Here is a 23,603-nt window from a genome sequence, read left to right on the forward strand (position 1 = left end):
CGATCGCGGGGACATGGCTTAACGCCGGGGGGGTTACAGCGGCAGTTGGCGCATGCGCGGGCACTTGTCACTGTATTTTTTTGTGAAAATACCGTGATAAGGCTGTGGAGGGGAGAGCTGTCCCTGCAAGGGATTTTTAGTAAATCCCTGTGATATTGCAATGCGAATTCAGTCGGTAATATCACACTACAATCTGCATTCCCAATCCGGATTGTAGTAAATAGAGCCCTTACCAAGATGGACGCCGTCTGTATTTCTGTGCATGCGTGGCGCCATCTTGTCACTGTGATAGAGCGCTACAGTCTTCCATTTAGCGATGGACGTCTTCCATTTAGCTCAGAAAGATCCTGCCAATAACCGCTTGTTCCACCCTGACACGTTGGTATTGCCTGCATCCTGCAACGCTATCCACATACTGTACAGTCACCGGCTGGTGACCTGTATGCCCCAACCCCGCAACAGAGTCTGTGTATGCATAACTGGAGTACGGCAGTGCTATTCACAATACTGCTAAATAAACCACCCCACTGGGTAAGTACTGGGCTGTTCACGGAATCAGGGCAACCACTGGTGTGTACTTACACTCTGCCATACCCCAGCCAGTAGTGCACACATACAGTATTTCAATAGAAATGTACTGTATTATTATTACCATAGTGCTACCATATAAAACAGAGATTGATTATACATTCACAACATTACCTGCCTCATTAATAACGGGATGTACTAAATGGAGTTTTACCACATTTTCCATATGTACTATTGGGTGACCGCCGGGTCTCCGACACTGTGGGTAACGCAAGCTTTGCTGGCGTTACCCTATAGAAGCCTATGGGCTTCTACTGCATTGTGCTGGTATGAGGGATCCAATCGGATCCCTCCCAGCATTCCCTGCAGCTGCTGCGTCACTCTGCGCATGCGCAGATGTGCTCCTGGGTCATAAACCCGGAAGTCCAGGGCGCAGCGCTGATCGCAAAGGACATCTAATATCGGAAGAGCTGTCCTTTGTATTACTAACAAATGCGATCAGTAGGGATGCGATGTCTGGCGTGATGTACCGCACAATGTTAGTACATCCCGCCCTAAAGCTTATGGGGTCTCTTTATCAATTGCAGAAGAGTCGTAAATTCAGCAAAAATGGGCGAACTAATGAGATAGAGGGCTTTCCCCTATTTATCAAGCCCTGGCGGTGGCTATCACCAGATATTGCTGGTACCCACCAGGTAGTGCGTGGCGATTGTCATTGAGCTCCTCCATACAGAAAGCTGTACTATTAGTAAGGATGTAAAGAGACGAGGAGCCTCCAATTCACCCAAAAGGTAGAAACCCCCCTCAAACTAATTTTGAAGACAAGACAAGATGACCGAGACTAGGAATTCATAAATAGTCTTTATTGTCAGAGGGAAAACATGGATTCACATATTAAGTACAATTAAGTAAAGCAGAGGGATAGGGCTCAGTGTGACAAGTGCACAACGAAGATGGCCGCCTGACAGAATATAAGGACACGAGGGAAGAACACTTTAGGCTCTGCGCTGCAGTCAAGCTCTTGGTTGCCTCCCGCACAGGACTGGAAGGATCATGCGGCCAGGGACAGTGCCCGATGTCCGTCTATGGCTTCTTGTGGAACAGGTTTGTTTGGGTCTCGCTGTTGGGTTCCGCCATGACCTGAATTGGTTTGTTTGACAGAGCTGCTTCTCTCATCTTGTAATAGACAAACTCATTCTGCTTAAACATCCTCAGCTCCATCTCTGTCTGTCCGCGCATCACCTGCACAGGAGAGATTATGGGTGTGAGGGGTCTATTTACTAAGCAGTGTTAGGAGACAGAGTGAAAAGTGATAAGAAAGTGATAAGGTGCCAGCCAATCAGCTCCCAACTGTCCTTTTTCAAATACAGCCTGTGAGAAGACAGTTGGGAGCTGATTGGCTGGCACCTCATCACTTTCTTATCACTTTTCACTCTGTCTCCTAACACTGCTTAGTAAATAGACCCCTGAGAATGCTAATGTTGAATAAGGAATACACTTGAGCATTGAATCTACCACTGGGGAGCAATGTGCCATCTTTATCCACACAGAGGACAAACATAGACCTACAAATATATTCCATTGCACTAGGCACAGTAGTCACGTGTATTACTTATTCCACATGCAAATACAATATATTTCAGGGCATTAATGGGATCTTGTGCACAGGTAGCTGGGCAAAATATCAGCAGTAGCCAAATAATCAGATTCTAAGGGGTAAATTTACTAAGATGGGAGTTCTACTAAGAAGTGATGTTGCCCATAGCAACCAATCAGGCTCCAGGTATTATCTTCTAGAAGGTGCTAGATAACTGAGAAGTAGAATCTGATTGGTTGCTATGGGTAACATCACTTCTTAATAGAACTCCCAACTTACCCCTAATTGTTATCTTTCTCACAAAGAGGAGAAAAATGACAAACTAGTTACATGGCTGTGCTGTGCTGCATTGAGAGCAGAGCAGCTGGTCTCGGGAGGAGAGAATGCAATTGCCCGAGCCCTACCCAAGTTTGCTATGGGACATGATGATGCACTGTCCTACCCCTGCCCTAATTGATTACTTTGGTTTACAGACAGGTGGTTCTGTTTGGCCTTTATTCAGCAAGCCAATGAATGAAGGCCCACACAGGTCTACACACAGTTGAGGCAGCCATTTTGAGAATGCAGTAGAAACCAGTTACTTCACTGAGGCACATGTTGGAAGTGGACGTTTTAATGGTTAATAATATACAGTGGGGGAGATGTATCAGAGCTCGGAGATAGATAATGTGCAGAGAGATAAAGGACCTCATTCAGAGGCGGTCGTTAGTTGCAAGCGGTCGCACTGAATCAGGGCGGCCGCTTGCATCCTGAACGACCGCCTCCTTGTCTATCGCTAAGCTGTGGGTTAACACCCACAGCTCTAGCGACCGACATGGGTGATGGTCGCGATGGTCAAGACCATCGCGACCATCGGGGCTTACGACCAGACCCTAAGGTTGGGTCTGGGCACTCGTAAGTCCCAGGGAGCTTTCTGCTCTGATCGAGCAGGAAGCTACCCACTGACATCAGCAATGATGTCAGTGGGGCCACCCCCAAACGGCAAGCGTTCCGGAGGGGAACGCCTCCGTTTGGGCAGGCACGCCCCCTGCCCGCCTCCCAAACGTGGCGAGCTGTCACTCACCATCGACAGCTCGCCCCGTCTGCTGCGAGACCCCTAGCGACAGAGCGTCCGTCGCTAGCTGGGTCTCGCGCATGCGCACGACGGAGCCGGCTCCATCGTGCGCTTGCCCAGTGGGGCAACATTGAGTCGGTTGCGAACGCTCAGCGCTTGCGACCAACTCTGAATGACCCCCAAAGTACTAACCAATCAGCCCCTAAGTGACATTTTTCAAACACAGGGGTCTATTTACTAAGCCTTGGATGGAGATAAAGTAAATGGAGGTAAAGTATGAACCAACCAGCTCCTAACTGTCACTTTTCAAACACAGCCTGTGACATGGCAGTTAGGAGCTGATTGGCTGGTACTTTATCGCCATTCACTTTATCTCCACCCAAGGCTTAGTAAATAGCCCCCACGGTCTGTAAAGTGACATTTAGATTTATCTCTCTCCAAGCTTTGATAAATCTACCTCAGGATTTGTGACGGTGAAGTCACTGTACCGCTTGTTACATGTGATATGCTACATTCTTATGGATTTATTATATAATCATGATATGTGAGTCTTCCTTAGCTGCTTGTAAGCCGGTACACTATAACTTGAAGTAAACTCCTAACACACAGGGCTGCCTTATGTATTTGGCTTACGAATCAAATGTAGAGATATATGAGGGTGATGGGTATATTGTACTGACCTCCAGATCTTTGGTAATGGGGTGACTGGGCCCATGAGTAATTAGAAGGATGGCAAAGGCCTTGCAGATCATACCATGGCCAACTTCAATGTACCCAGCGTGCCAGTGTGTGACTCCTGCCCTCATCACGGCCATACCAAGCTGGGCATTGTTCGGGTGGTATATTTTTCTGTTGATGAAAAAGTGGAGGTTAGCGTCCCTCAAACTTTAAAAAAAAAAAAAAAATCATTTAAAACAAATTAAAAATATTTTTTTAGGATTTTTGGTTAAAACAACAGATACCGCCATGTGTTGTATAAGGATAATCGGCATGAGCACTCTCTTCAGTAAAGTACCTTAGCGGTGTAGACTGCGAGGATGCTGCAGATGAAGCGGCAGAACGCCTATTACCTAAGCATTGTTCATTGTAAAACATTAGGGGGCAATGGTCTACTCCAGTAAAGTTAATTTCTCTTCTGTTGTTTTATGAGGGCAGCCTAAAGGTGTATGGATTGATAGATAGAGAGTATCTAAATAGACGGACACCAGAAGGTAGACAGTAAATAGATGGACAGGGTTAAAAGGTCAACAGATAAATGGTCGGCATAGACTTAGGTTGACAGGGTCAATAGTTCAACATTGTCAAAAGGTCAACAACTATAAACGTATAGGGAACTATAGAGATAGTCCACAGAATCCCAAAGATGTGCTCTTTGAAAGGGTAGAAGAATTTCATATATACAGCCTAGTGCAGTGGTTCCCAAACCTTTTTGAATCATGGCGCCCTAGAGTATCAGCATTGTTTTCACGGCACCCCTACGCCAAATGTTTGTTATTCAGAAATGTTTTTAAAAAATGTAGTAAAGTAAATTGTGCTTTACCTGTCACCCTTAGGCTCAGTTATGTGGTGGTGGACAGGTGTGCACTTCTGTTTGTCTACATATTTAAATTACACTGACCATAAATCATTTTATTTTGAGCTAGACCACCAACCTGGGCACCCCTGCAAGTGTCCCGAGGCACCCCAGGGTGCCTAGGCACACAGTTTGGGAACCACTGCCCTAGTGCATATATAGAGTAAAATAGTATATAATGATGCTTACTAGAAGCTTACATCAATCAAGTATGTTGCAGACTCATAAAGGTTTCTTTCTCCACATGCTCCGTGTAACTATCCCCACATCAGGCATATGCAAAAAGAGAAACTCCAAATGTGTCTAAAAATCACCTTTTTTTAATGGTATTAGAACATATAAGTTTAAAAAGAGAGAAATATAGTCATACCAGATGGTATAAGCCAGAACGATACACTCCTAAGGTGGCATGGAACCCGGGTGCTCATATAGGCGTATATCAAGCTTGGCTTAGGAGTATGAAATATTCCCACTGTCACTCCATCACTTTACTATGCGTTTCGCCGCTCACCGGCATCTTTATCAAGTGGAGTGACCTTTAACGGGTCCACATGGCACTCGTGTTTGCGGCCATTAAAAAAGGTGATTTTTACACACATGTGGAGTTTCTCTTTCTGCATATGCCTGATGTGGGGAAAGATACACGGAGCATGTGGAGAAAGAAACCTTTATGAGCTGCTTTGAAGTGTAGCGCCATTGATTCAAGTGTTCTTTTTTTCTGTATTGATCCAAATGGTTAACATTGAAAAGGTTGACACATGTTTTATTTGTTATATTAATGCTAACCCTCCCCCTAATGTCTAACCTTAACCCTCCCCCTGGTGCCTAAACCTAACCTTCCTCTTAGTGCCTAACCTTAACCCTCCCCCTAGTGACAACCCCCCTTGGGTGCATAACCTTAACCATTCCCTTCCGCAGCCTAACTCTAACTATCCGCCAAGTGCCTAATCCGAATCGTAACCCTAAAAATTATGAAAAGTCATGAAAAAAACTTGTGGACCTTTTCTGTGTCAACCATTTGCATGTTGACCTTTTGACCCAGTTGACCGTCTGCTTGAGCTTTTGCCCTTCTGCTCCATGGGAGGTTTCTGTCCTCCCTGAGCTCGCCTTAGGACACCTGCTTTACGGTTTGACAGGTGTACCGCCCCAGTCAAACTCCCCACCTGCCGCTGTCCCCGGAGCCATGTCCATGTCAAGTTGTCAACCATTTAACTGTTGACCTATTGACCCTGTTGACCTTTTGTCTCTGTCAACCTATTGCCTGTTGACCATTTGGTGTCGACCTATTTAGCACTGTCTATCTACCATGTGGATACCGCCTAAAGTTAACTTGCACACCTGAGTAGTGGAGTAAATTATAGTTAAATATACTACTAAAAAAAAAATCTTCACCATTAAACAGAAATGTGATATCTTCATTGATGATGATTCATACATTGATAATTAAAATAATAATTACAACAACAACACAAATATAGTTTGATACTAGTCTCTCTCTCTCTCGCTCTCTCTCTCATAAAGTCCCTGGTTTAGGAGTGTGCAAGCGTGTTAAGGCTAATCTTTTGAACCACTGGACAGATTTTTATGGTGTTTTCACTATTCTAAACAGCATTGGTCGTGACAGGTTTAGGTGTATGAACCATTCATCTGTGACAAAATGGAGCTGAGCAAGGATGATTTTAGTGAAACAGGTCACAGAAAAAATCTTGCACCAAGCTACTGTAGCTGGCCAGGGTGCTGAAACAGCAAAAGACAGTGAGAGCCAATCAGAGATAGCAATGTGCCCTGTTGCTTAGCAGAAGCATAGGTAGGATAGTCAGGGACTGGGCAGGGTCATGTCTGAGGCAGTCAGAGAGTGAGAAACAGCCTCCAACGAACCCATGAAGATGCCCTGATGCAGACCAGTAGCCAGGAAGAATCCAGGGGAGGCATAGGTAAAAGACAACCATTGGAACACCATAGAATGATTTCCAATTGATGGTGGCAAACATCGGACCGTCACCATCAAGTGGTAAAAACACTACCATCAGAACAAAACATTGATGGTTAGTAACCATCAGATTCAAAAGTCCATCCCTACGCTGAACCTGCCGGCGGACTCAGGCCACCAATCCACCGTGAAGTGCTCCCTCTTCAGCATGATGTTCCCGCTCAGCCACATGACCTCGGAGAACAGGATGCACCTCCCATGGAAGTCAGTGCTGTTCTTGGACAAGAACACCACAGCGAGGATATTCAACTGGAAGTCCAGGAAAACGAAATACAGGGTACATTGTGCAAAGAGGACATTGCTCATCGTCATGTTCTGCAGCTGGGAAGGGGTGTGCATGGAGGCTGCGGAAATGTGCACAGGTGCCTGTTGAATCTGGTTTTTTGGACCTCACCGGGGCCCAAAGAGAGCTCTGTATATGTTTCAGGAATCAGTGGCTTATGACCATGTCAGAGAGAATAAAAACACACAGGCAAAGGAGTGGTTTAATATATCCCCTAATGTAAATCAGTTACAGTTACATTTTTATAGCACTTTGGTAACAGTTGGTAAAAGTCTCTAACACCCCACCTACTAGATATTCTGCCTAGCAATAAGATAAGAAGCTGAAGTCTACATCTAGAAGTTGTCTTGGGGGATGCACAGCCTGGCATTGGAATGTGCACGCAGTCCTATCATTGAGATTGCTTCTCAGAAACAGCTTGCTAAGTGGGTAAGAATCTCTAATCTAGCATTTCTAAACATTTCTTGTTTCTTGCAAGTCATGTAGCTGACAGTGAAATAGGTTCATGAATAACATATAGCACAAAATGGCACAAGATGGCTGTCACTATCACAAGATGGCTGTCAATATCACAAGATGGCGGCCGAACATACAGAACATAGGGGGTCATTTAGACCCACTCGCGAGCGGCAGCACGCTCGCAAGTGGGTCGATGTTCCCCATTACGCATGCGCATGACTGAGGGAGCTCCGTCGTGCGCATGCGCGAGACCCGGCGAGCTAAGGACTTTCCTTCGCTCGGAGTGTCTCACCAAAGGGGACGTGCTGTCGATGGTGACTGACAGCACGCCCCCTTTGGTGGGCGTGCCGGGTCGTGCCTGCCAGACGGAGGCGTTCCCAAGGGAACGCCTACTGTCTGAAGCCGGCCCCACTGACATCACTAGTGATGTCAGTGGGAGTGATTTTGGCTCTGATAGAGCCAAAATCACTCCTAGCCTTGCGGTTGGGAAACCCAACCGCAGGCTTTCACTCGCAGTTCCGATGGTCGCGATGGTCAAGACCATCGCGACCATCTTTTTGCACGCTCGTATATGCTGTGGGTGGTGACCCACAGCTATACAAGCATCCAGGAGGAGGCTCCATTTTAATGGAGGTGGGCCCTGATTCAGAGCGAGCGCTCTGGTCAGAGCGTCCGGCTCTGAATCAGGGCCATAATGATAACTTTGTGAAGCCCCAGCCCAGGGGACATGCTGCTGATAATGCTTACGGTGGCTGCAATACAAACCTCTCAACCATGATCCTCCTGCCCTTCCCAGCACATCCCATTGGTAAGGCCCCAGCCATCTGCAGGGCAGCAGCGGGTTGTGGTGACACTGGTGAGATGGAGGGGGCAGGAGTGAGAAGCAGGGGGTTGTGGAGAGATGCAGGGGACTGTGGTGACATGGCATAGGTTGTTATTAGATTCAGCGGGCTTTGGCGAGATTAAATTGCTCCCGTGCGAAGCTGGGGCTGGTCGCTAGTAACATATAAGTAAAAGGCACACCTCAGAGCAAAATAATTGTATCCATACATTCCTCATTTCAATAGATTAGTTTGCGTCTGTTATACACAATCACCATTCTCTAATTACTTACAAGTATCCGTCCACCATTGTTTTAGCGTTTTCGGCAGCCTCCTCAAACATCTGGAGGTAAGACAGCACCTCGGAGGCTATGCTCTGGATCCGCAGCATGTAAATGTTTGTTTCTGCCAAAACAGGTTCCTGTCTCTTCAGGCACTCACGGCAAAGCTTCACCACCTGGTCACCCATTCGGGAATGAAAAAAAAACTGTAGTTAAATAAAATAGTCACTAACATAGTAAGAGAGGAACAGGAATAAATTATTTGGGATTACAATTAAATTCCTAACACACATTTTCAGGGACATATATGAACGCTGGCATAAAGTAAAATGGCGGTGTTGGCTGTTGTAACCAATCAGATTCTGTCATTTTCCCTATGAAGAATGTGTAAACCGTGATTGCGTGGATCGACCAGTAGGACAAATGTTCGGGTGGTCACTAAAAATGCAGTATGCCTAGGTAAAATATAAACTTATTGGCTCACTTATACAGTAACTTGTCTCAACTTTGTAGTTGAAATCAAAATTTACTTAATGGCAGTTATGCTCAACCACCTGACCTAATTTTGGATTGCTTAAAAAAAAAATAAAGTAGCATTGTTATTTCACACGCAAAGAAAAGAGGCAATCATGTAAGTTTAGAGTCCTAAATTATACCATCACCACAAACAGCATGGGCGACAGTTCTACATTACCATCAGTGGCCAGACGGATCCATCTCATACTGGTCATAAATATATATCATAGTCACAATTTTGTAAATTTCTATGGAGCTACAAGTAAAAAAATAATCATAAAAAGCCAGGTTCAACAGAAATGCACCCACCTCATGGTATGATCCTTCAGACCGAGCTTTGTCTATTTTCTCCAAAGTCTTTTTTGAGAATTCCATGATCTCTCTAACAACGCTGTCTTCAGGCTGCAAAACAGGTCAGATGTATGGTTCATGCTTCACAGACATGTACAAATGACACCATAATCCTCCTGCATCCATTTCATATAAAATCCACATGGCTACATGCTCCGCTCCCAAGTATTCCGCTTTTCTGCTTGCATCAAGAAACTTCGCCTGCCAGATGCATCCCTGTCATGACTGAAACAATTATCCAAGTGGACAAGCTATTGCCTCCCACAGCATTAGCAGCACAAAAATCTCCTGAAATCATCCGTACTGCTGATGACCATGAAGAGGGATAGCAAAACAAAGTTGTGACTCTGGTCAAACGCACTTTGAAAGCTGATAGTTGCCATGGTTACTATGTCAGAGAACCTGTAGAGTGACCACCTGACAAAAATTAATCTCACCTATGGCATGTCTTGACATTTTATGTGAAGAGGCTTCAGACCACTATAACTGAGCACTGAATAGGGATAGACATCAAAATCTGATGGTTAGCAACCATCGATGTTTCTGATCCAATGGAAATACCTTTTCCATCGAATTGTGGGTCTTTAATGGTAGCCAGCCATCAGATGCAGCTTTCCGATGCCTATCCGATGGCTAACTGGCTTGTATGTATTTGAGAACACCCAGAGTTCAGCTTATGTGAGCATGCGCAAAGCTCGCACTGCATCTGCACATGCACACATAGTAACCATCAATGGTTATATTATCAAATGGTTTTCATACAATGGCCAGTAGCCATCGCATCACTTGATTTGATGTCGGCAGCTAGGCAACCTTTCGATACAGGGCTTCTGATGTCCATCCATAGCGCAGAATGCCGGGACATGCCTCACAGTCATATTACTGTCAGGCTACTATGCATGCGTGAAATAAGAATAACCAGTGACATCATGAAGGCAGCCATTTTGCTGTCCGAACTAATATCCATTATAATTCAACCCAACCTAACACAAAGCTGTGTTCTCATAAATATTGATTTAGAATTTGCGATGTCACTAGATCCCGTGAACAGATAGGCATGGGCTGCATTCTCATGGATATTGGTTCAGCTAACAAAATGGCTGCCTGCCTAGGTAGCCTTAAAATTTCTATCGTCAGATTATAGATGTGACCCATAAACTTAAACTAAACTTAACATAAACACACGAGACCAAGTTATGCCATTTAAATTAATTGGTCAGCTTTATTTAGTTACATGGTAGGTATGGTGGCAGGAGAAAGAACGGCAAATAACCAGCGTCCACTTGTCTTAGGCCAAAAGTATATCACAACTTGCAAGGGCCAACTATCCCTTTCAGAGCAAGTGATGCGGCCCCAACACCCATGCCAATGCACCATTCATCCTGTTCGGTCGAGAGGTGCCGGTGACCCCAATAGGGTGAAATCAGCCTATCAGTGCATTGAAGGGGTGCGCACCGCTATTAATGCCGCAAGATGGACGCTTCAATATTGCCGGTCTTTCCCTGCTTATGAAATAAAGCCGACACAAGACACAATAGGGGAGGGAGGGTGGGAGATCAAATTCAAGGAGGCAGATTTTTCCTCAGAAGATTCCCTACACCCTCTCAGTTAACACGCCCCCTAACCTATCGCCCTATCACCTCTGCCTACCTGCTGTCAAACAAAGAAATAAACATCTTTAACTTTATTAACCCCTTCTATCCCTAACTAGACGTTTATGTGCCGTCGGTTCTAGCTCTAACCTCCGTTATATTTTTGTTGATTAGACCAACATCCATGTGTAGTCAAAATGCAAATACACTCTTTTACTGGCATTTATTGTGTAACAAAATCAACACAAATTAGCCTGCGTAGATAAGGCTAATATTGGTATTTCTACCTTGTTCCCCTCTTCTTCTTTGGCAGCCAAAAACAGGTCATCCTTGATCTTCTTGGTGCAGTGCTCACATGTGCATTCAAAATAGTACTGCTTCTTCAGCTGGCCCCTTCTGTCCTCACTGAGATTGAGGAAGTCTATGTAGGACACACTTAGCTCCTCTCCCTTGTTGATCTTTCCGAGAGAACGAAGCTCAATTCTGTTATTGAATAAGTAGGAAAGCCTAGTAAGTATGATTGCCAGGGCTACGAGAAGACTCCAGTGCAGGCCAAGGTGCCCTTTGGCATTTCAGCAGTCTAGTGTGAGCTCTTCAACTGCTGAAGTGCTGAAGGTTTGCCCGTCTTTGCACCAATGTTTCTCAGAGTATTAAATGAGTATTAGTTGTGAATTTGATACACATGCATCATCAATGTAACGGAACCATAACCACTCCCGTCATCATCCTGGTGCATTATCACAGCTCTCTACATACTTGCATAGGTTAGAACTTTATGCAAAGTCAATAAACTGTTATGCATACTGTTGTCTGTTGTACCATTAAATGTTTTCAGTATTTTGTCTAAAATTAAAATAAAAGGGAACAAGACCCCATTCCCCTACCAGATTGGGACAGAATGATTGCAAGAAATACACATATACCGACTTAGTTACATCATTTTATTTTAGAACAGGTCATGAAAGTTAAGTGCGTGTTTATGGATGAGCAAATTCAGTGTAATTAATGAGACCATACATATGCGGGTTTCCAGGCGCGCTAAACATGCACTGCGGTTTCTAATTTTGAACAATTTTCTAAATATATGAGTGTGTATGTGTGTGTATACAAATATACAGTATATATATATATATATATATATATATATTAATGTGGTTTATGTGGATTTTTACTTTCACTTTAACATGCAAAAAAAAATTCAAATACTACAGTAGTTTATACAAAGCCTTAGCCAAAAATTTCTGCTTGAGAATATTAGTGTTCATTTTAGAACTTGTTACTAATGTAAGTTTTCATTTCAATACATGTTATTCATAATGGAGTTACTGTAACCAAAAGCAGCATAAATGTACAACATGGGCTATATACTGTAGTCATTTATACATTTAATTCCCTGGAAGTGTATCTGTTTAGTCCCCACAAAATTGGTATAAAACCTACTTTAGAGTTGTTCAATGACTATATTACAGTATGCCAAACTCATAATAAATGAGTTACAACATTTCCCTCAGTTCTTGCATTATATATTTTGCACACCTGAATTACCCACTGACAAAGAACAACTACTGAAACAAAGGAACTGAAGGAAAGTTATAAAGAATGACTTTTTTCTTTAGGCAGCCATTTTGTGTGCTAAGTCAACATTCAAAAGAATAGAGCCTTCCAAATTCACTAGGGATTAGAGTCCTTACATTGCCTCAGTGATGTCACCTGACAGTGCCTCAGTGATGTCACCTGACAGTGCTCACTAGTGAATAAAGAGGCTGAATTCTCATAAATGATGGCTCGGCCATCAAAATGGCTGCCAACGCCGTGTGTAAGCAACATGTTGTCCTTGTTGACTTGTTTGGACATACACAAGCTCTGGTTTCAGTCAAACGTAACCATGCCTTTAAATTCCACTAACTGAGTAATCTCTTTTATGATGCCAAATATGTTATCCGGTTAAATTGATAAACTATTCAAACAAAGTAGTGTGTTTTTAGAAAAACAGATGTAGTATAGAAACAAAGACGCACATCTGAAATGTGATTAATAATTCATACTTAATTTTCATATGTTATGGAATTTGCTGCCTTACTGTACATTCACTTACCTTACATGGATGAAAGTCACAAAGCCAAACAAAAAATTGTTAATTACTGTTTGCTAATAGTATGTGTGTATATATATTGAGAAAGATAGGAGTTATGGTAACTTTGTAATGAAAAACCTTTCCATTTGTGAAAATGATCTTACATTTTATTGGTAATATTGTTATCCTATTGAGGGAGATTATATTTGTGTATTTTTATAGCTCTCCATGATATCCTCCGTAGACCCCTACAGGCTTTGTAATAAGCTATGGGTGTAGTCCAATATAATATATCAACACATTGCAATTACAGTACAACATCATTATGTAACACTATAACATAACAGAAAACCTGCCAAAAAATTTTTTATTTTTGTGAGCATAGATTTACATAACTATTAATTAAATGCACATTTATCTTTGTATTTCATTATAAGGCACCACACGCAATGGATTCAGACAGCTTTTGGCATGAAACCAATATTCTTGAGCATGGTGCCAATTAAGTCACTGGACACCGGTGACCTCACAAGTTACTAGTGAAGCGATTGATCGCATTCTCACATTGGTTTCTACCACAAAATGGCTGCCTCCACTTCCTTTATCATTCTTAAATGGCTGCCTGCTTTGTGTATAGGTGACATGTGTGCTTTAATTTTTGGCATCATTAAAGTGAGAAAAACATGTGCAACTCTGTACGAAAGTAATTCTCTTTAATAGGCTTTTAGTATTTTTATTATTGTTAGAAATACACATTAGTAAGTCATAAGTCAATGGCTAAAAAGTTGACTATAACATCATCTTGCTTTCCAAACTTTATTGACCAAAGTCCATGCTGTCAGGTGACGCACGCAGGATATCACTGTGCACCAAGGATTCATGGAGGTGGGTGGGGGGCACAAATTCAATACACAGGACAGAGGATGGTATTAGGATGGAATGGTCAGGCTTCAAAAAACAGTATTATTTGAGATGTCATACATTGTGCGGTATCATACGGATGTACATATGTGGGGGTGGGAGTGAGGGATGAAAGAAGAGGTGTTGTGGGGGTTACTGGTTTCATGAGGAACAGGGGTAGCAGAGGATTTCACAATGATACTTGTGACACTGACCCACCTCATCTGTGTATGATACATTGATTTAACAGCCTCACGACTGAAAAACAAAACAAGAGTCTAAAATGCATCTGACTGTCCAATGAAATGAAGCAAAGGTTGGGATAGTCTGGGAACACCAACTGTTATACGGGATAAATTAAAGCCATGTATTAATCTCCAGTTTGCAAAACCAGTTTTTGTTTTGTAATTTATAAAGCCTTGTTCATAAAGGCAGAGTTGACTGCAATGGTTTCCCAAACGGTGCACTTTTTAGGCATTTGCAGTAATTTTGGGGGGTTTTATAATACAGTACCACATAAGATACCTTTTTTTTGTTTTAAATACCTCATTTATTTTGATGTCTTAGAAATAATTAGTCCTGGACTTTAAGAGTTTGATACATAGCCTGTAACATACCTGTAACATACCTGTAACATACCTGTAACATACCTATACATATCAAATGCACACCATTGAAAGAACAAGTGAACACGTTATTTTTTTTTATTTATTTTTTTACGTTATAATTATCAAGCCAAACGCTAATGCTTTCAAAGTTATTACAGGACCATGTTTGCACCTTATATATACTGTATATATTATTGAATAAACATTCATTCATTTGTTGTTTTTTGCTGTCATTCAAATCCTCTAAATCTAAGACCTTGAAGAACCATCGATGGTCTTGACACATGATAGAGAGAAATCTGTGTCAAGACAACTGACCTGGCTCTATAAATGATGTACAGTAAATCCAGCCAGTAGACGAACACATTTGACCACGTGAGTGGTTAACATCCAATGACAGTAATGGTGCCCTGCTGGATATGGGCACCTAGCTATAAGCAGTAATATATATATATATATATATATATATATATATATTTAGATATATATACATTGTCCCATTTGTGATCTTTTTGCCCTTATTATTCCAAACTGGCCAAATTATTTTCCTGAATTCGTTTTTTTTGGTTGTTCTGTGAATGAACAAAGCAATTTTTAAAATGCATTATGCATGCACACACTCAGAATCCCAACTATCAGTACAAAAGTGTATACATTGAAGACCTGTGTTGTATAACACCTAACATTAGACATATAAAGTACGTGGGAAGCTCAACCACCTCCACACCTGCCTGGTCTTGTCAGCTAGTAACAGGGATCAGCTGGTCCTGTAGCTGGGGTAAGCTAGGGAGGTGATATTTCTATGAATGAAATGTCACATAAATGTTAGGGGATAAGAGCACAGAGGATGCCGCTTGTAAAGTGGCTTTATCACAGTATGCTGGACAAACTCACTAATAGAGGAACAGATACTCGTATATCCCTGTAACTGTCTGAGCCAAGGAGATCTGGCTCAGAATGCATCTGATAGTATAACCAGGGCCGAAGCTACCATTAGACAGCCTTAGGCAGCCGCCTAAGGGTGCCGGCCACTGGAGGGCGCCGCTGAGTCCACAAAGAAAAAAAATGAATGGCATAATTCATGGCTGAGTGACGTATAATGAATTTGTGGCACATCTGTGTGGCTTATTAAGAATTTGCGGCAGTGTTATGAGGTACGTACATTATGATTTTGGCGCTCTGCTGTGTGTAATATTGTATATGGTATATTATGAATTTGGAACACTGCTGTGTGGCATGCTATTTAACTAGGGAGACTGATGTGTGGCATGTTATGAATTAGAGGGAGCAGGGGCAGTTGTGAAATGTTGCCTAGGGCGTCCGGAAACCTTGCAACGGCCCTGAGTATAACAGAACGCGCATTACATTCACCTGGCTGTACTTACTCCTGGAAGGGTCTGAACGACCATTCCAATACTGGATGATGTTTAAAGGGCATAAAAATATGAACTCAATAGTTATTAAAACTATATTCTACAATGAAGACACACTGAAAACATGTATTCATTATCTGCTGCCTCAGGACTACAAGAGCACAGACACTGAAGTTGGTGGAATTCAATGTGCACTTAGGGCCTGATTCAGAGCCGGACGCTCTGACAAGAGCGCTCGCTCTGAATCAGGGCCCTCCTACCTAAAATTGGAGCGGCCTCCTGGCCGCTCGCATAGCTGTGGGTGACCACCCACAGCTTATGCGAGCGGCCAAAAAGATGGTCGCGATGGTCAAGACCATCGCGACCATCGGGCTTGCGACGAGACCCTTGTGGTAGGGTCTCGTGGCCGCAAGCCCAGGAGTGCTTTTGGCTCTATCAGAGCCAAAAGCACTCCCACTGACATCACTAGTGATGTCAGTGGGGCCGGCCCCAGACAGTAGGGAACGCCTCCATCTGGGCAGCAACGCCCCCGGCACGCCCACCAAAGGGGGCGTGCTGTCACTCACCATCGACAGCACGCCCCCTTTGGTGCGAGACCCATAGCGACAGCCAAGTCTTGCGCATGCGCACGACGGAGCTCCCTTCACCGTGCGCATGCGCACTAGGGCACCATCGACCCGCTTGCGAGCGCTCAGCGCTCGCGAGCTGGTCTGAATCAAGCCCTTAGTGTATCAACAAAGTTAGGAGCTGATTGTTTGGCACCTTATCACTTTTCAATCTGTCTCCAAACACTGCTTAGTAAATACACCCCATAGTAAGTAACAGGCCTATACGCAGACACTTTCTGACAAGCATTGTATTGTATCCTGCAGTGTTCACCATTGTAAATGATTGGTGAAAGATATTGGGGCTCTATGAATTGGGGGTGAGTAGGGGGGTATTTCGTAATAAAGTCAGAGATGTAAAAGGGGAGGCGTAAAGCTGGGTTTTAAAAGTGTGGGTGGACAGCTTGAATTGTGCTCTTGAAGCATTGGGGAGACAGAGAAGCACAGCACAAGAGGAACGTCAGGGAGAGGACGTGTGGGAAGTGAAGTTAAAGGTGTTGTCAATGGTGACCTCATTGCAGCAAGCATGGGGAACCCAGAAGAAAGTGACAGCTTCAATCTTAGGGGAGACCAGGGAGGGGACGAGATAATGGAACAATAAGATACGTCTTCTATATATTGAGCTTCAGGTAACGTTCAGCTATCCAAGTGGAGATGCCAGAAAAGCAGTTGGACACTTGGGAGAGGAATGAAGAAGAGAGGTCAGTGGAGGAAAGGTAAATTAGAGATTCATAGTCATAGGGGTGATGTTGAGGCCGGCAGAGTGGATGAGTTGACCAACAGAAAAAGGTGTAAAGAGAGAAAAGCAATGGGCCAAGAAAAGAGCCAAAAGGGGACCCAGACATATGGAGAGGAAGGGAGCAGGCTAGGAAGGGGAGCGATCAGAGAAGTAGGAGGTAAACCAGAACAAATGGTGCTGCAAAGACCAAGCTAGTCTATGGTGCCCAGGCATAGAAGGTGGTCAACTGTGTCAAAGGTGTCAGAAAGGTCAAGGAGTGGAAATAAGGAGGGTGGCCGTTCCACTAAGCCAAGCGGAGATCATTAGTTTCCCTGGTAAGGGCAAGCTCGGTAAAGTGGAGAGAGCGGAAGCCCTTTTGTTAGTTATTGTTCAAAGAAAGAGTGAACTGTAAATAGCTGTTCAGAAGTCTACAAAGCAAAGGGAGCGGAGATATGCTGGAGAGAGAAAGAGAACAAGAGGCAGGGTCAAGGGATGTTTTTGACAATGCGAGAGATGAGCATTTGTTAGTGCTTGATGCAGTATAGAAGGACAGGTTGAGGAAGTGGGCTAGGTAGTGGTGAGCATCAGAAGAGTGAGCGTGAAGGATGGGGGAGCGAGCAGGTTAAAGGGGACAGGTCGAGGGGAGGAGGCATAGGACCTCATAGTCTGTGACAGATGGGAAGATGGAGAGGGTGACTGGGAGGGTTGGAAGTGGGGGGAGATGGGGGGAAAGGAGATGTTGTGATGGCTTTTACCACTTAAGTAAAGAGCACAGTTGTGAGGGAGGGTGGAGGAGGATGAGGGGGGCAGAGAACGGAGTTGATGGTGGAAAAGAGAAGCAGCAGCATAACAGAAGTAGAGAAAGCTGGTGTCAGATGGGGACTTTGTAGGCTTTTTTATTAAAGCATACCAGCACTAGTCACTATTCTCCACCACCCCTATTCCCAGTTCACCCTCCAGCTATTTACCCTTTCCCCATGGTATGTGAGCTCTTACGGGCAGGCACCCACTTTGTTCATCCCTTGCACTATCCAGGTCACCAGTGCTCTTCTCCCTTCTCTCCTCCTCCTCCTCCTCTCCTCCCCTTGAATGACTCTCACTCTGTTTGCCCGCCTATATATTGGGTACAGGATTACAGAGTACTAAACCTCCCATCGTCTGACGATTGACCAGTGTGGGAATCATTGACAATAAAACATACTCAATTGAAATAAAGACACAGAGACTTGTATTTGGCAGAATTGTTAGCTATTTTATTTAATTAACAGATAATGAATTAATTACTAAAATTAATTAAATTAATTTAAATATGGTGGCAAAGAAAGAACGGCTAACAACAGCCCAAGCCTAACACTATAAACACTCCAACCACAACACATACACTCAAGCCTTCTACCTTGACTACCCACCCGGAAAGGTGATGATGCTGCCCCCGGCGGGGTGGTCCAGCAGACTTTAACAGTCAACGAAGGTGAGCGAAACAAAAAGTAAACCAATATTCACAGTGCTAATAGGTAACCTGCCGTTCTTTCCCGCCAAAAGCAAGGTTCTGCTAACAGAAACCTTGCACCGCCACCATAGAACTAACGCACAGAAACCACAACCTCAAACAGATCCTCAAGAAAAAGAACCAAACCTTCCTTAGCTAAGTGTACCCCGTCAGACCGAAAAAGGTAAGTATACCTAAATTTAATCCTAGGATGTCTGACCACCACCCCGCCATTTCTCAACACATATTTTGAAACAGCCAAGTTCACTTTTTTCCAAGCTTTATCAATGGCTCTGCCGTCAACCACACCATGAGAACAATCTAGGGAACATGTAAGCCCAGACTATTTTGCAAGATGGCCAAGCCATCATAATCTGACCCAAATCATCCACCACCGCATCCACCACCGCATGCCTTAACTCCAGAGATGTACCTTGCCCTGAACATTCCCGCCTAGATGTATCACCAAGACTCTCAGCAAGCCATACCGCTGAACCTGCTGCAAGAGTGTAGGCTTAAGGCTCTCCCTCAACATACCTCTGATCCCTAGCCATCTAACTCCACAAGATCCCGGAAACAATGGCGCCTCCTGCGCGGTCATGAACTGAGCTGCCCAAAAACAAATGAATGGCCAACTATCCATACAGTACAATCATCACTAGCCATTCCTATAAATGAGGGAAAAACAATGAAAAGATTAAAGTTATTGGAAAAATCTTAGCATATTTAATAATGTATATCTAACGGGGAACATATTAGTGAGGATCTGCCAAAAAGAAAAATTTAGTTCTGAATCTTTAAAGATCAACAAGCTTCTGTGCCAATCTGAAGCGACATGAAGACACAAGAGGATAGGTTAAAACAATAAAAAGGCAGAGGGGGGGTTAGGGATAACACAAATGAACTCGACCGGAGAGAAAACGTAAAACCTGCTGAGGGACATATAATTATCATAGTGAATCAAATAGCCGAATTAAGTCCGTCAGATCAGGTAAAAAAAAAATCGTCAAAACTCTCCAGACTCCAACTGAAATCAATGGTGAGTAGCTAATCCCCGAGTAGGAAAGACAAGGTAAGAACAGACAAGACCAGGACCAATGACATTTCGTAAACACATAACAAACCATAAGTAACATGCATGCCCGACATTAAACCTCAACGATTTGGCCGAATGTAACGCTTATCACTGGCTGATTTCCACCTGCCCAAAGCCTGAATCTCTGACTAAGGAAAATCCCGCAGCGGCGACGGAAGCGGCAGCACCGATTCGAAATGACTGCGTGCCATATTCCCCTGGTGAGAGGCCCACGCTGCAAAGACATCGCCGCAGCATCCAGCTAAACTGAAATTTTGTCAGTGGAAGCCCATCGCAATGCATCAGCCATGAGCCCTCCACTGAAGGTCTAACCGATGCATAACGAGTGGCCAAGCCGACCGGACAAATTCGACCATCCGCCGAGGGGACCAATGTTATCCAGCGACCCCTGCCTAGCTGATCAGTCTTAGAACGACGCAATCTGCACAGCAAGGACCTCTCACCCACCTTCACATCCGAACGAAGCATAGTTGAATCCCTCCATTTGGAGGGAGCAACTAATTCTGACACCCGGAAAGCACCATGAAAAGCGTTTCGAAACCGGAAACCGCCACGTTCTCAACTGCTCCTAGGATGGACGGTGACAAGGAAATGTCTATGGGCCGTCTTTTATCGGGGGTAACTGGCTCAGCGCACGCCCATCCTTTCAATGCCTTTGTGATGACAAAACTCCTTGTAAGGTCAGGGATTCCCTTCAATTTGGAGAAAACAAAATACCTGCCAGATACCGTGAGACTACTGCTCTTGACCTGCCAGATACGTACAGCTGCCAAATAAAAGAAAGCATCAACTGATGCTGACCCTTACCACCGAGGCCTTGTCCACGGGAAAAAACTTCCCACTCTCACACACAAAACCCGCAAAAACTTTGCTCTCTGACCATTTGTTGCATGCACCACGCCCAGATTGTCACATCTGAACAAAATGCTGCGATTGCAGATGCGCTCGCCCCAGACCTCCAAGGCCACCATTATTGGGAACAACTCTAAGAGCAGCATATCCCTTGTCAAACCTGTATGAACCCACTCCTCCGGCCAAGTTGCGACGCACCAGGATCCCTTCAGGTAGCAACCGAACCGCGAAGATCCTGCTGCGTCAGTAAAAAGCTGCAAATCCACATTGTCCACAAGAGGGGATACCAGACCCTGACCCCAGTAAAATTTGCCAGAAAGGAAACCCAAACTTTCAGGTCTCTTTTTATTTTTGATGATAAACCGATCAAATGGTGCGGTCTGGAAACCCCCGCCGTGGCCTTCTCTAGCTTTCGGCAAAATGCCATATCCATTGGTATAACTCTACAGGCAAAGTTCATACAACCCAAAAGCGATTGGGCCTGCCAAAGACAAATTTTACGCGCAACCAAACACTCTGAAATGGATTTTCGCAATTTGTCAACTTTATCGCGCGGAAGACGACAGGAGCCGGACAAGGTATCAATCCTGATACCTAAAAAACGACAAACACGAGAGGGGACCCTCTGTCTTCTCGTCTGCCATTGGTGCAAGAAAAAAGAAAAAACAGCGCTCTCATGGAACCAAGTAGCTCGTTACAACGCTCTGAACCAGTGGGCCCCACGCAGAGGAAGTCATCGCTATCCCATGATCCCCACAAGAAAAATCCACGCACCAAAGAAGGAAGGTGCTAAATTTTCAAAAAATGCGCAGGAAATCGAACACCCCATAGGCAAGCACTTGTCTATGAAGTATTCCCCCCGAATGCGAAAACCCCTGAACCTAAACGATTCAGGTTGCAAAGGGAGCAAAAGAAAGGCTGATTCAACATCCATCCTAGCCATGAGGGCCCCGCATCCATATGCTCTAACGATACTGAAAGCATCAACAAAAGACTGATACCTCACTGAACAGTATTCAGGAGGTATAGCATCATTAACCGAGGCCCCCGATGGATAAGACAGATGCCGGATCAGCCGAAATTTTCCTGGAGTATTCTTGGGCACCACCCCCACTGGGGAAAGAATCAGATTCCCCACTGGAGGATGTGCAAAGGGACCCGCCATCCGTCGTAACTGAACTTCTTTCTCGATCTTTGCCTGAAGGACTTCAGGAAAAACTCGAGCAGATTGCAAATTCCTTGGGGAACAGACTCGAACTTTGCCTATAACGGGTAAACGAAAACCCAACTAGAATCCGAAAAACGAAAATTCAGCGTCCTGTCTATTAGGGTACCACCCTAGCTACCTGGACATAGCATCCAAACGGATAGGTGTTGGGGCCCTATTTAGTGCCTGCACTACCTCCGGCCTTGGGAATAGCTCCTCCTCCCGACTTGGAGCCCTGTTGGGCCGATAACCGGAAGCAATTAGAGGTGGGGTGCAATCCATTACAACGCAAGCAAAGGTGTCGAAAACGACACCGTTGGCCCTGGGGACAGGTGGCATTATTAAAGGCAAAACATTTACCCTTAAAAGGCGTCTGCCTGGAAAGCCGCCCGGGGCCTGTCTGCCGGCGCCCAGGGAAGGGATCAGAATTTGGGCGCCACGCACCAGACCACCCCTTATTAGTACCCCCGCCTGCCCGAGACTCCTCCGCTCCACCTTTAGGTGGTTGAGTGACGTCAAGCCACACTTCCACATCCTTGCACCCGAAATCTAAGCGTTTGGATCCATCCTGCTTGCGCCTAAACTCCCCATCAAAGGTCCTCCAGGCATTGCCCCTGGATTTACGCTGCATCCCATGAATCAGGTGGATATACTGCATTACGTTCAGGTGCTCCCCTGGGCGGTCTTTCAGGTAGCATGCTGCGAATACGCAAAACCCAGCCAGCCAGTTATCATAAGAGTGAAAAGCTTCCACCCCCCACACCGCCTTTAAGCTTAGCTGCTTTAAAATCTATTTTGGCTTGCTCAGTTAAGATAAACATGTCCACGTAATCGCCCTTCCTAATTTTCTTCTTGCAACAAGCACGCAAACCCCGCAAAACCGCTGTATTGTCGCAATACACCACACCTGGCTGACCTTGGCTCTACCTGGACTTACGCAAACTATTCCCCTTACGCTACCGTTTTGCCCTCTTATCGCACCTTGCCGCCTCTCGTCGTGCATATCTAGCAGCCCTCTTCTGCGCCTTCATCGCGCTGCTGGCTGAAGAAGCCAAGGAGGAAGAGGACGACGACAAGTGCGGAACAGAGGAGAAAGAGGAGGCAGAATCAGAAATATCATCATCAAAAAACCTCTGAGGTCACACCTGACGACCCAGCCTTGTCACCCCCGGAAGCTGCCGATGATGACGCCTCCTCGATGCTGTAATCCTGCTCTATAGTCCCGCCATCAACAGCATCTGAAAAAGACAGTAAAACTGGCCCCAGGGCCGAAACCCCGGACCCAGCCAACACGGCAGGAGAAGACACAGCAGTAGACGTCGCAGACATCCCTGGACCAGCTGCCAACTGAGCAGCAGCGGCACCCATAGCCCTGCAAGCCTGCATGAACTGATTTACAGCAGGCCCCAGATTAGCAGGAACGGAACGCTGCCCTTGATCTACCCCCGCACTAGCTGCATAGTTAGGACCCAATGCCGCCACCATGGGAGCAAATGCAGATGCCATAGATGACATCATGGCCGCAAATGCTGCAGGGTCAAAAGCCTGACTAGGAAGCCCACTACTGGACTGCATATCCACCAAGCCGGAAACTGCAACCGCAGGAATGCTTCTCCCGCCCTTACACGCTGAGCGC

The 23,603-nt window shown here is 44.8% G+C and overlaps 1 protein-coding gene across 2 annotated transcripts in view; it reads right to left on the reverse strand.

Moving 5' to 3' along the window:
• Positions 1-1,373: 1,373 nt before the first annotated feature.
• The window catches only part of SMYD1 (SET and MYND domain containing 1), a 49,021-nt gene continuing 26,791 nt past the window's right edge, over positions 1,374-23,603 (reverse strand). Inside the window, exons 6-11 of one of the 2 annotated variants that reach the window (XM_088454264.1) lie at positions 14,239-14,277; positions 11,333-11,528; positions 9,412-9,504; positions 8,599-8,762; positions 3,860-4,028; positions 1,374-1,770 (exon numbers count right to left, since the gene is read on the reverse strand). In XM_088454264.1, the coding sequence (XP_088310390.1) occupies positions 1,612-1,770; positions 3,860-4,028; positions 8,599-8,762; positions 9,412-9,504; positions 11,333-11,528; positions 14,239-14,277 (820 nt within the window). In that variant the 3' untranslated portion in view covers positions 1,374-1,611. The remainder of the gene's footprint in view (positions 1,771-3,859; positions 4,029-8,598; positions 8,763-9,411; positions 9,505-11,332; positions 11,529-14,238; positions 14,278-23,603) is intronic. The other variant, XM_088454265.1, reaches the window with a different exon arrangement.

This window comes from Taudactylus pleione, unplaced genomic scaffold (assembly GCF_031769625.1).
Source record: "Taudactylus pleione unplaced genomic scaffold, aTauple2 ptg000611l, whole genome shotgun sequence".
In the NCBI taxonomy this organism is placed as follows: Eukaryota; Metazoa; Chordata; class Amphibia; order Anura; family Myobatrachidae; genus Taudactylus; species Taudactylus pleione.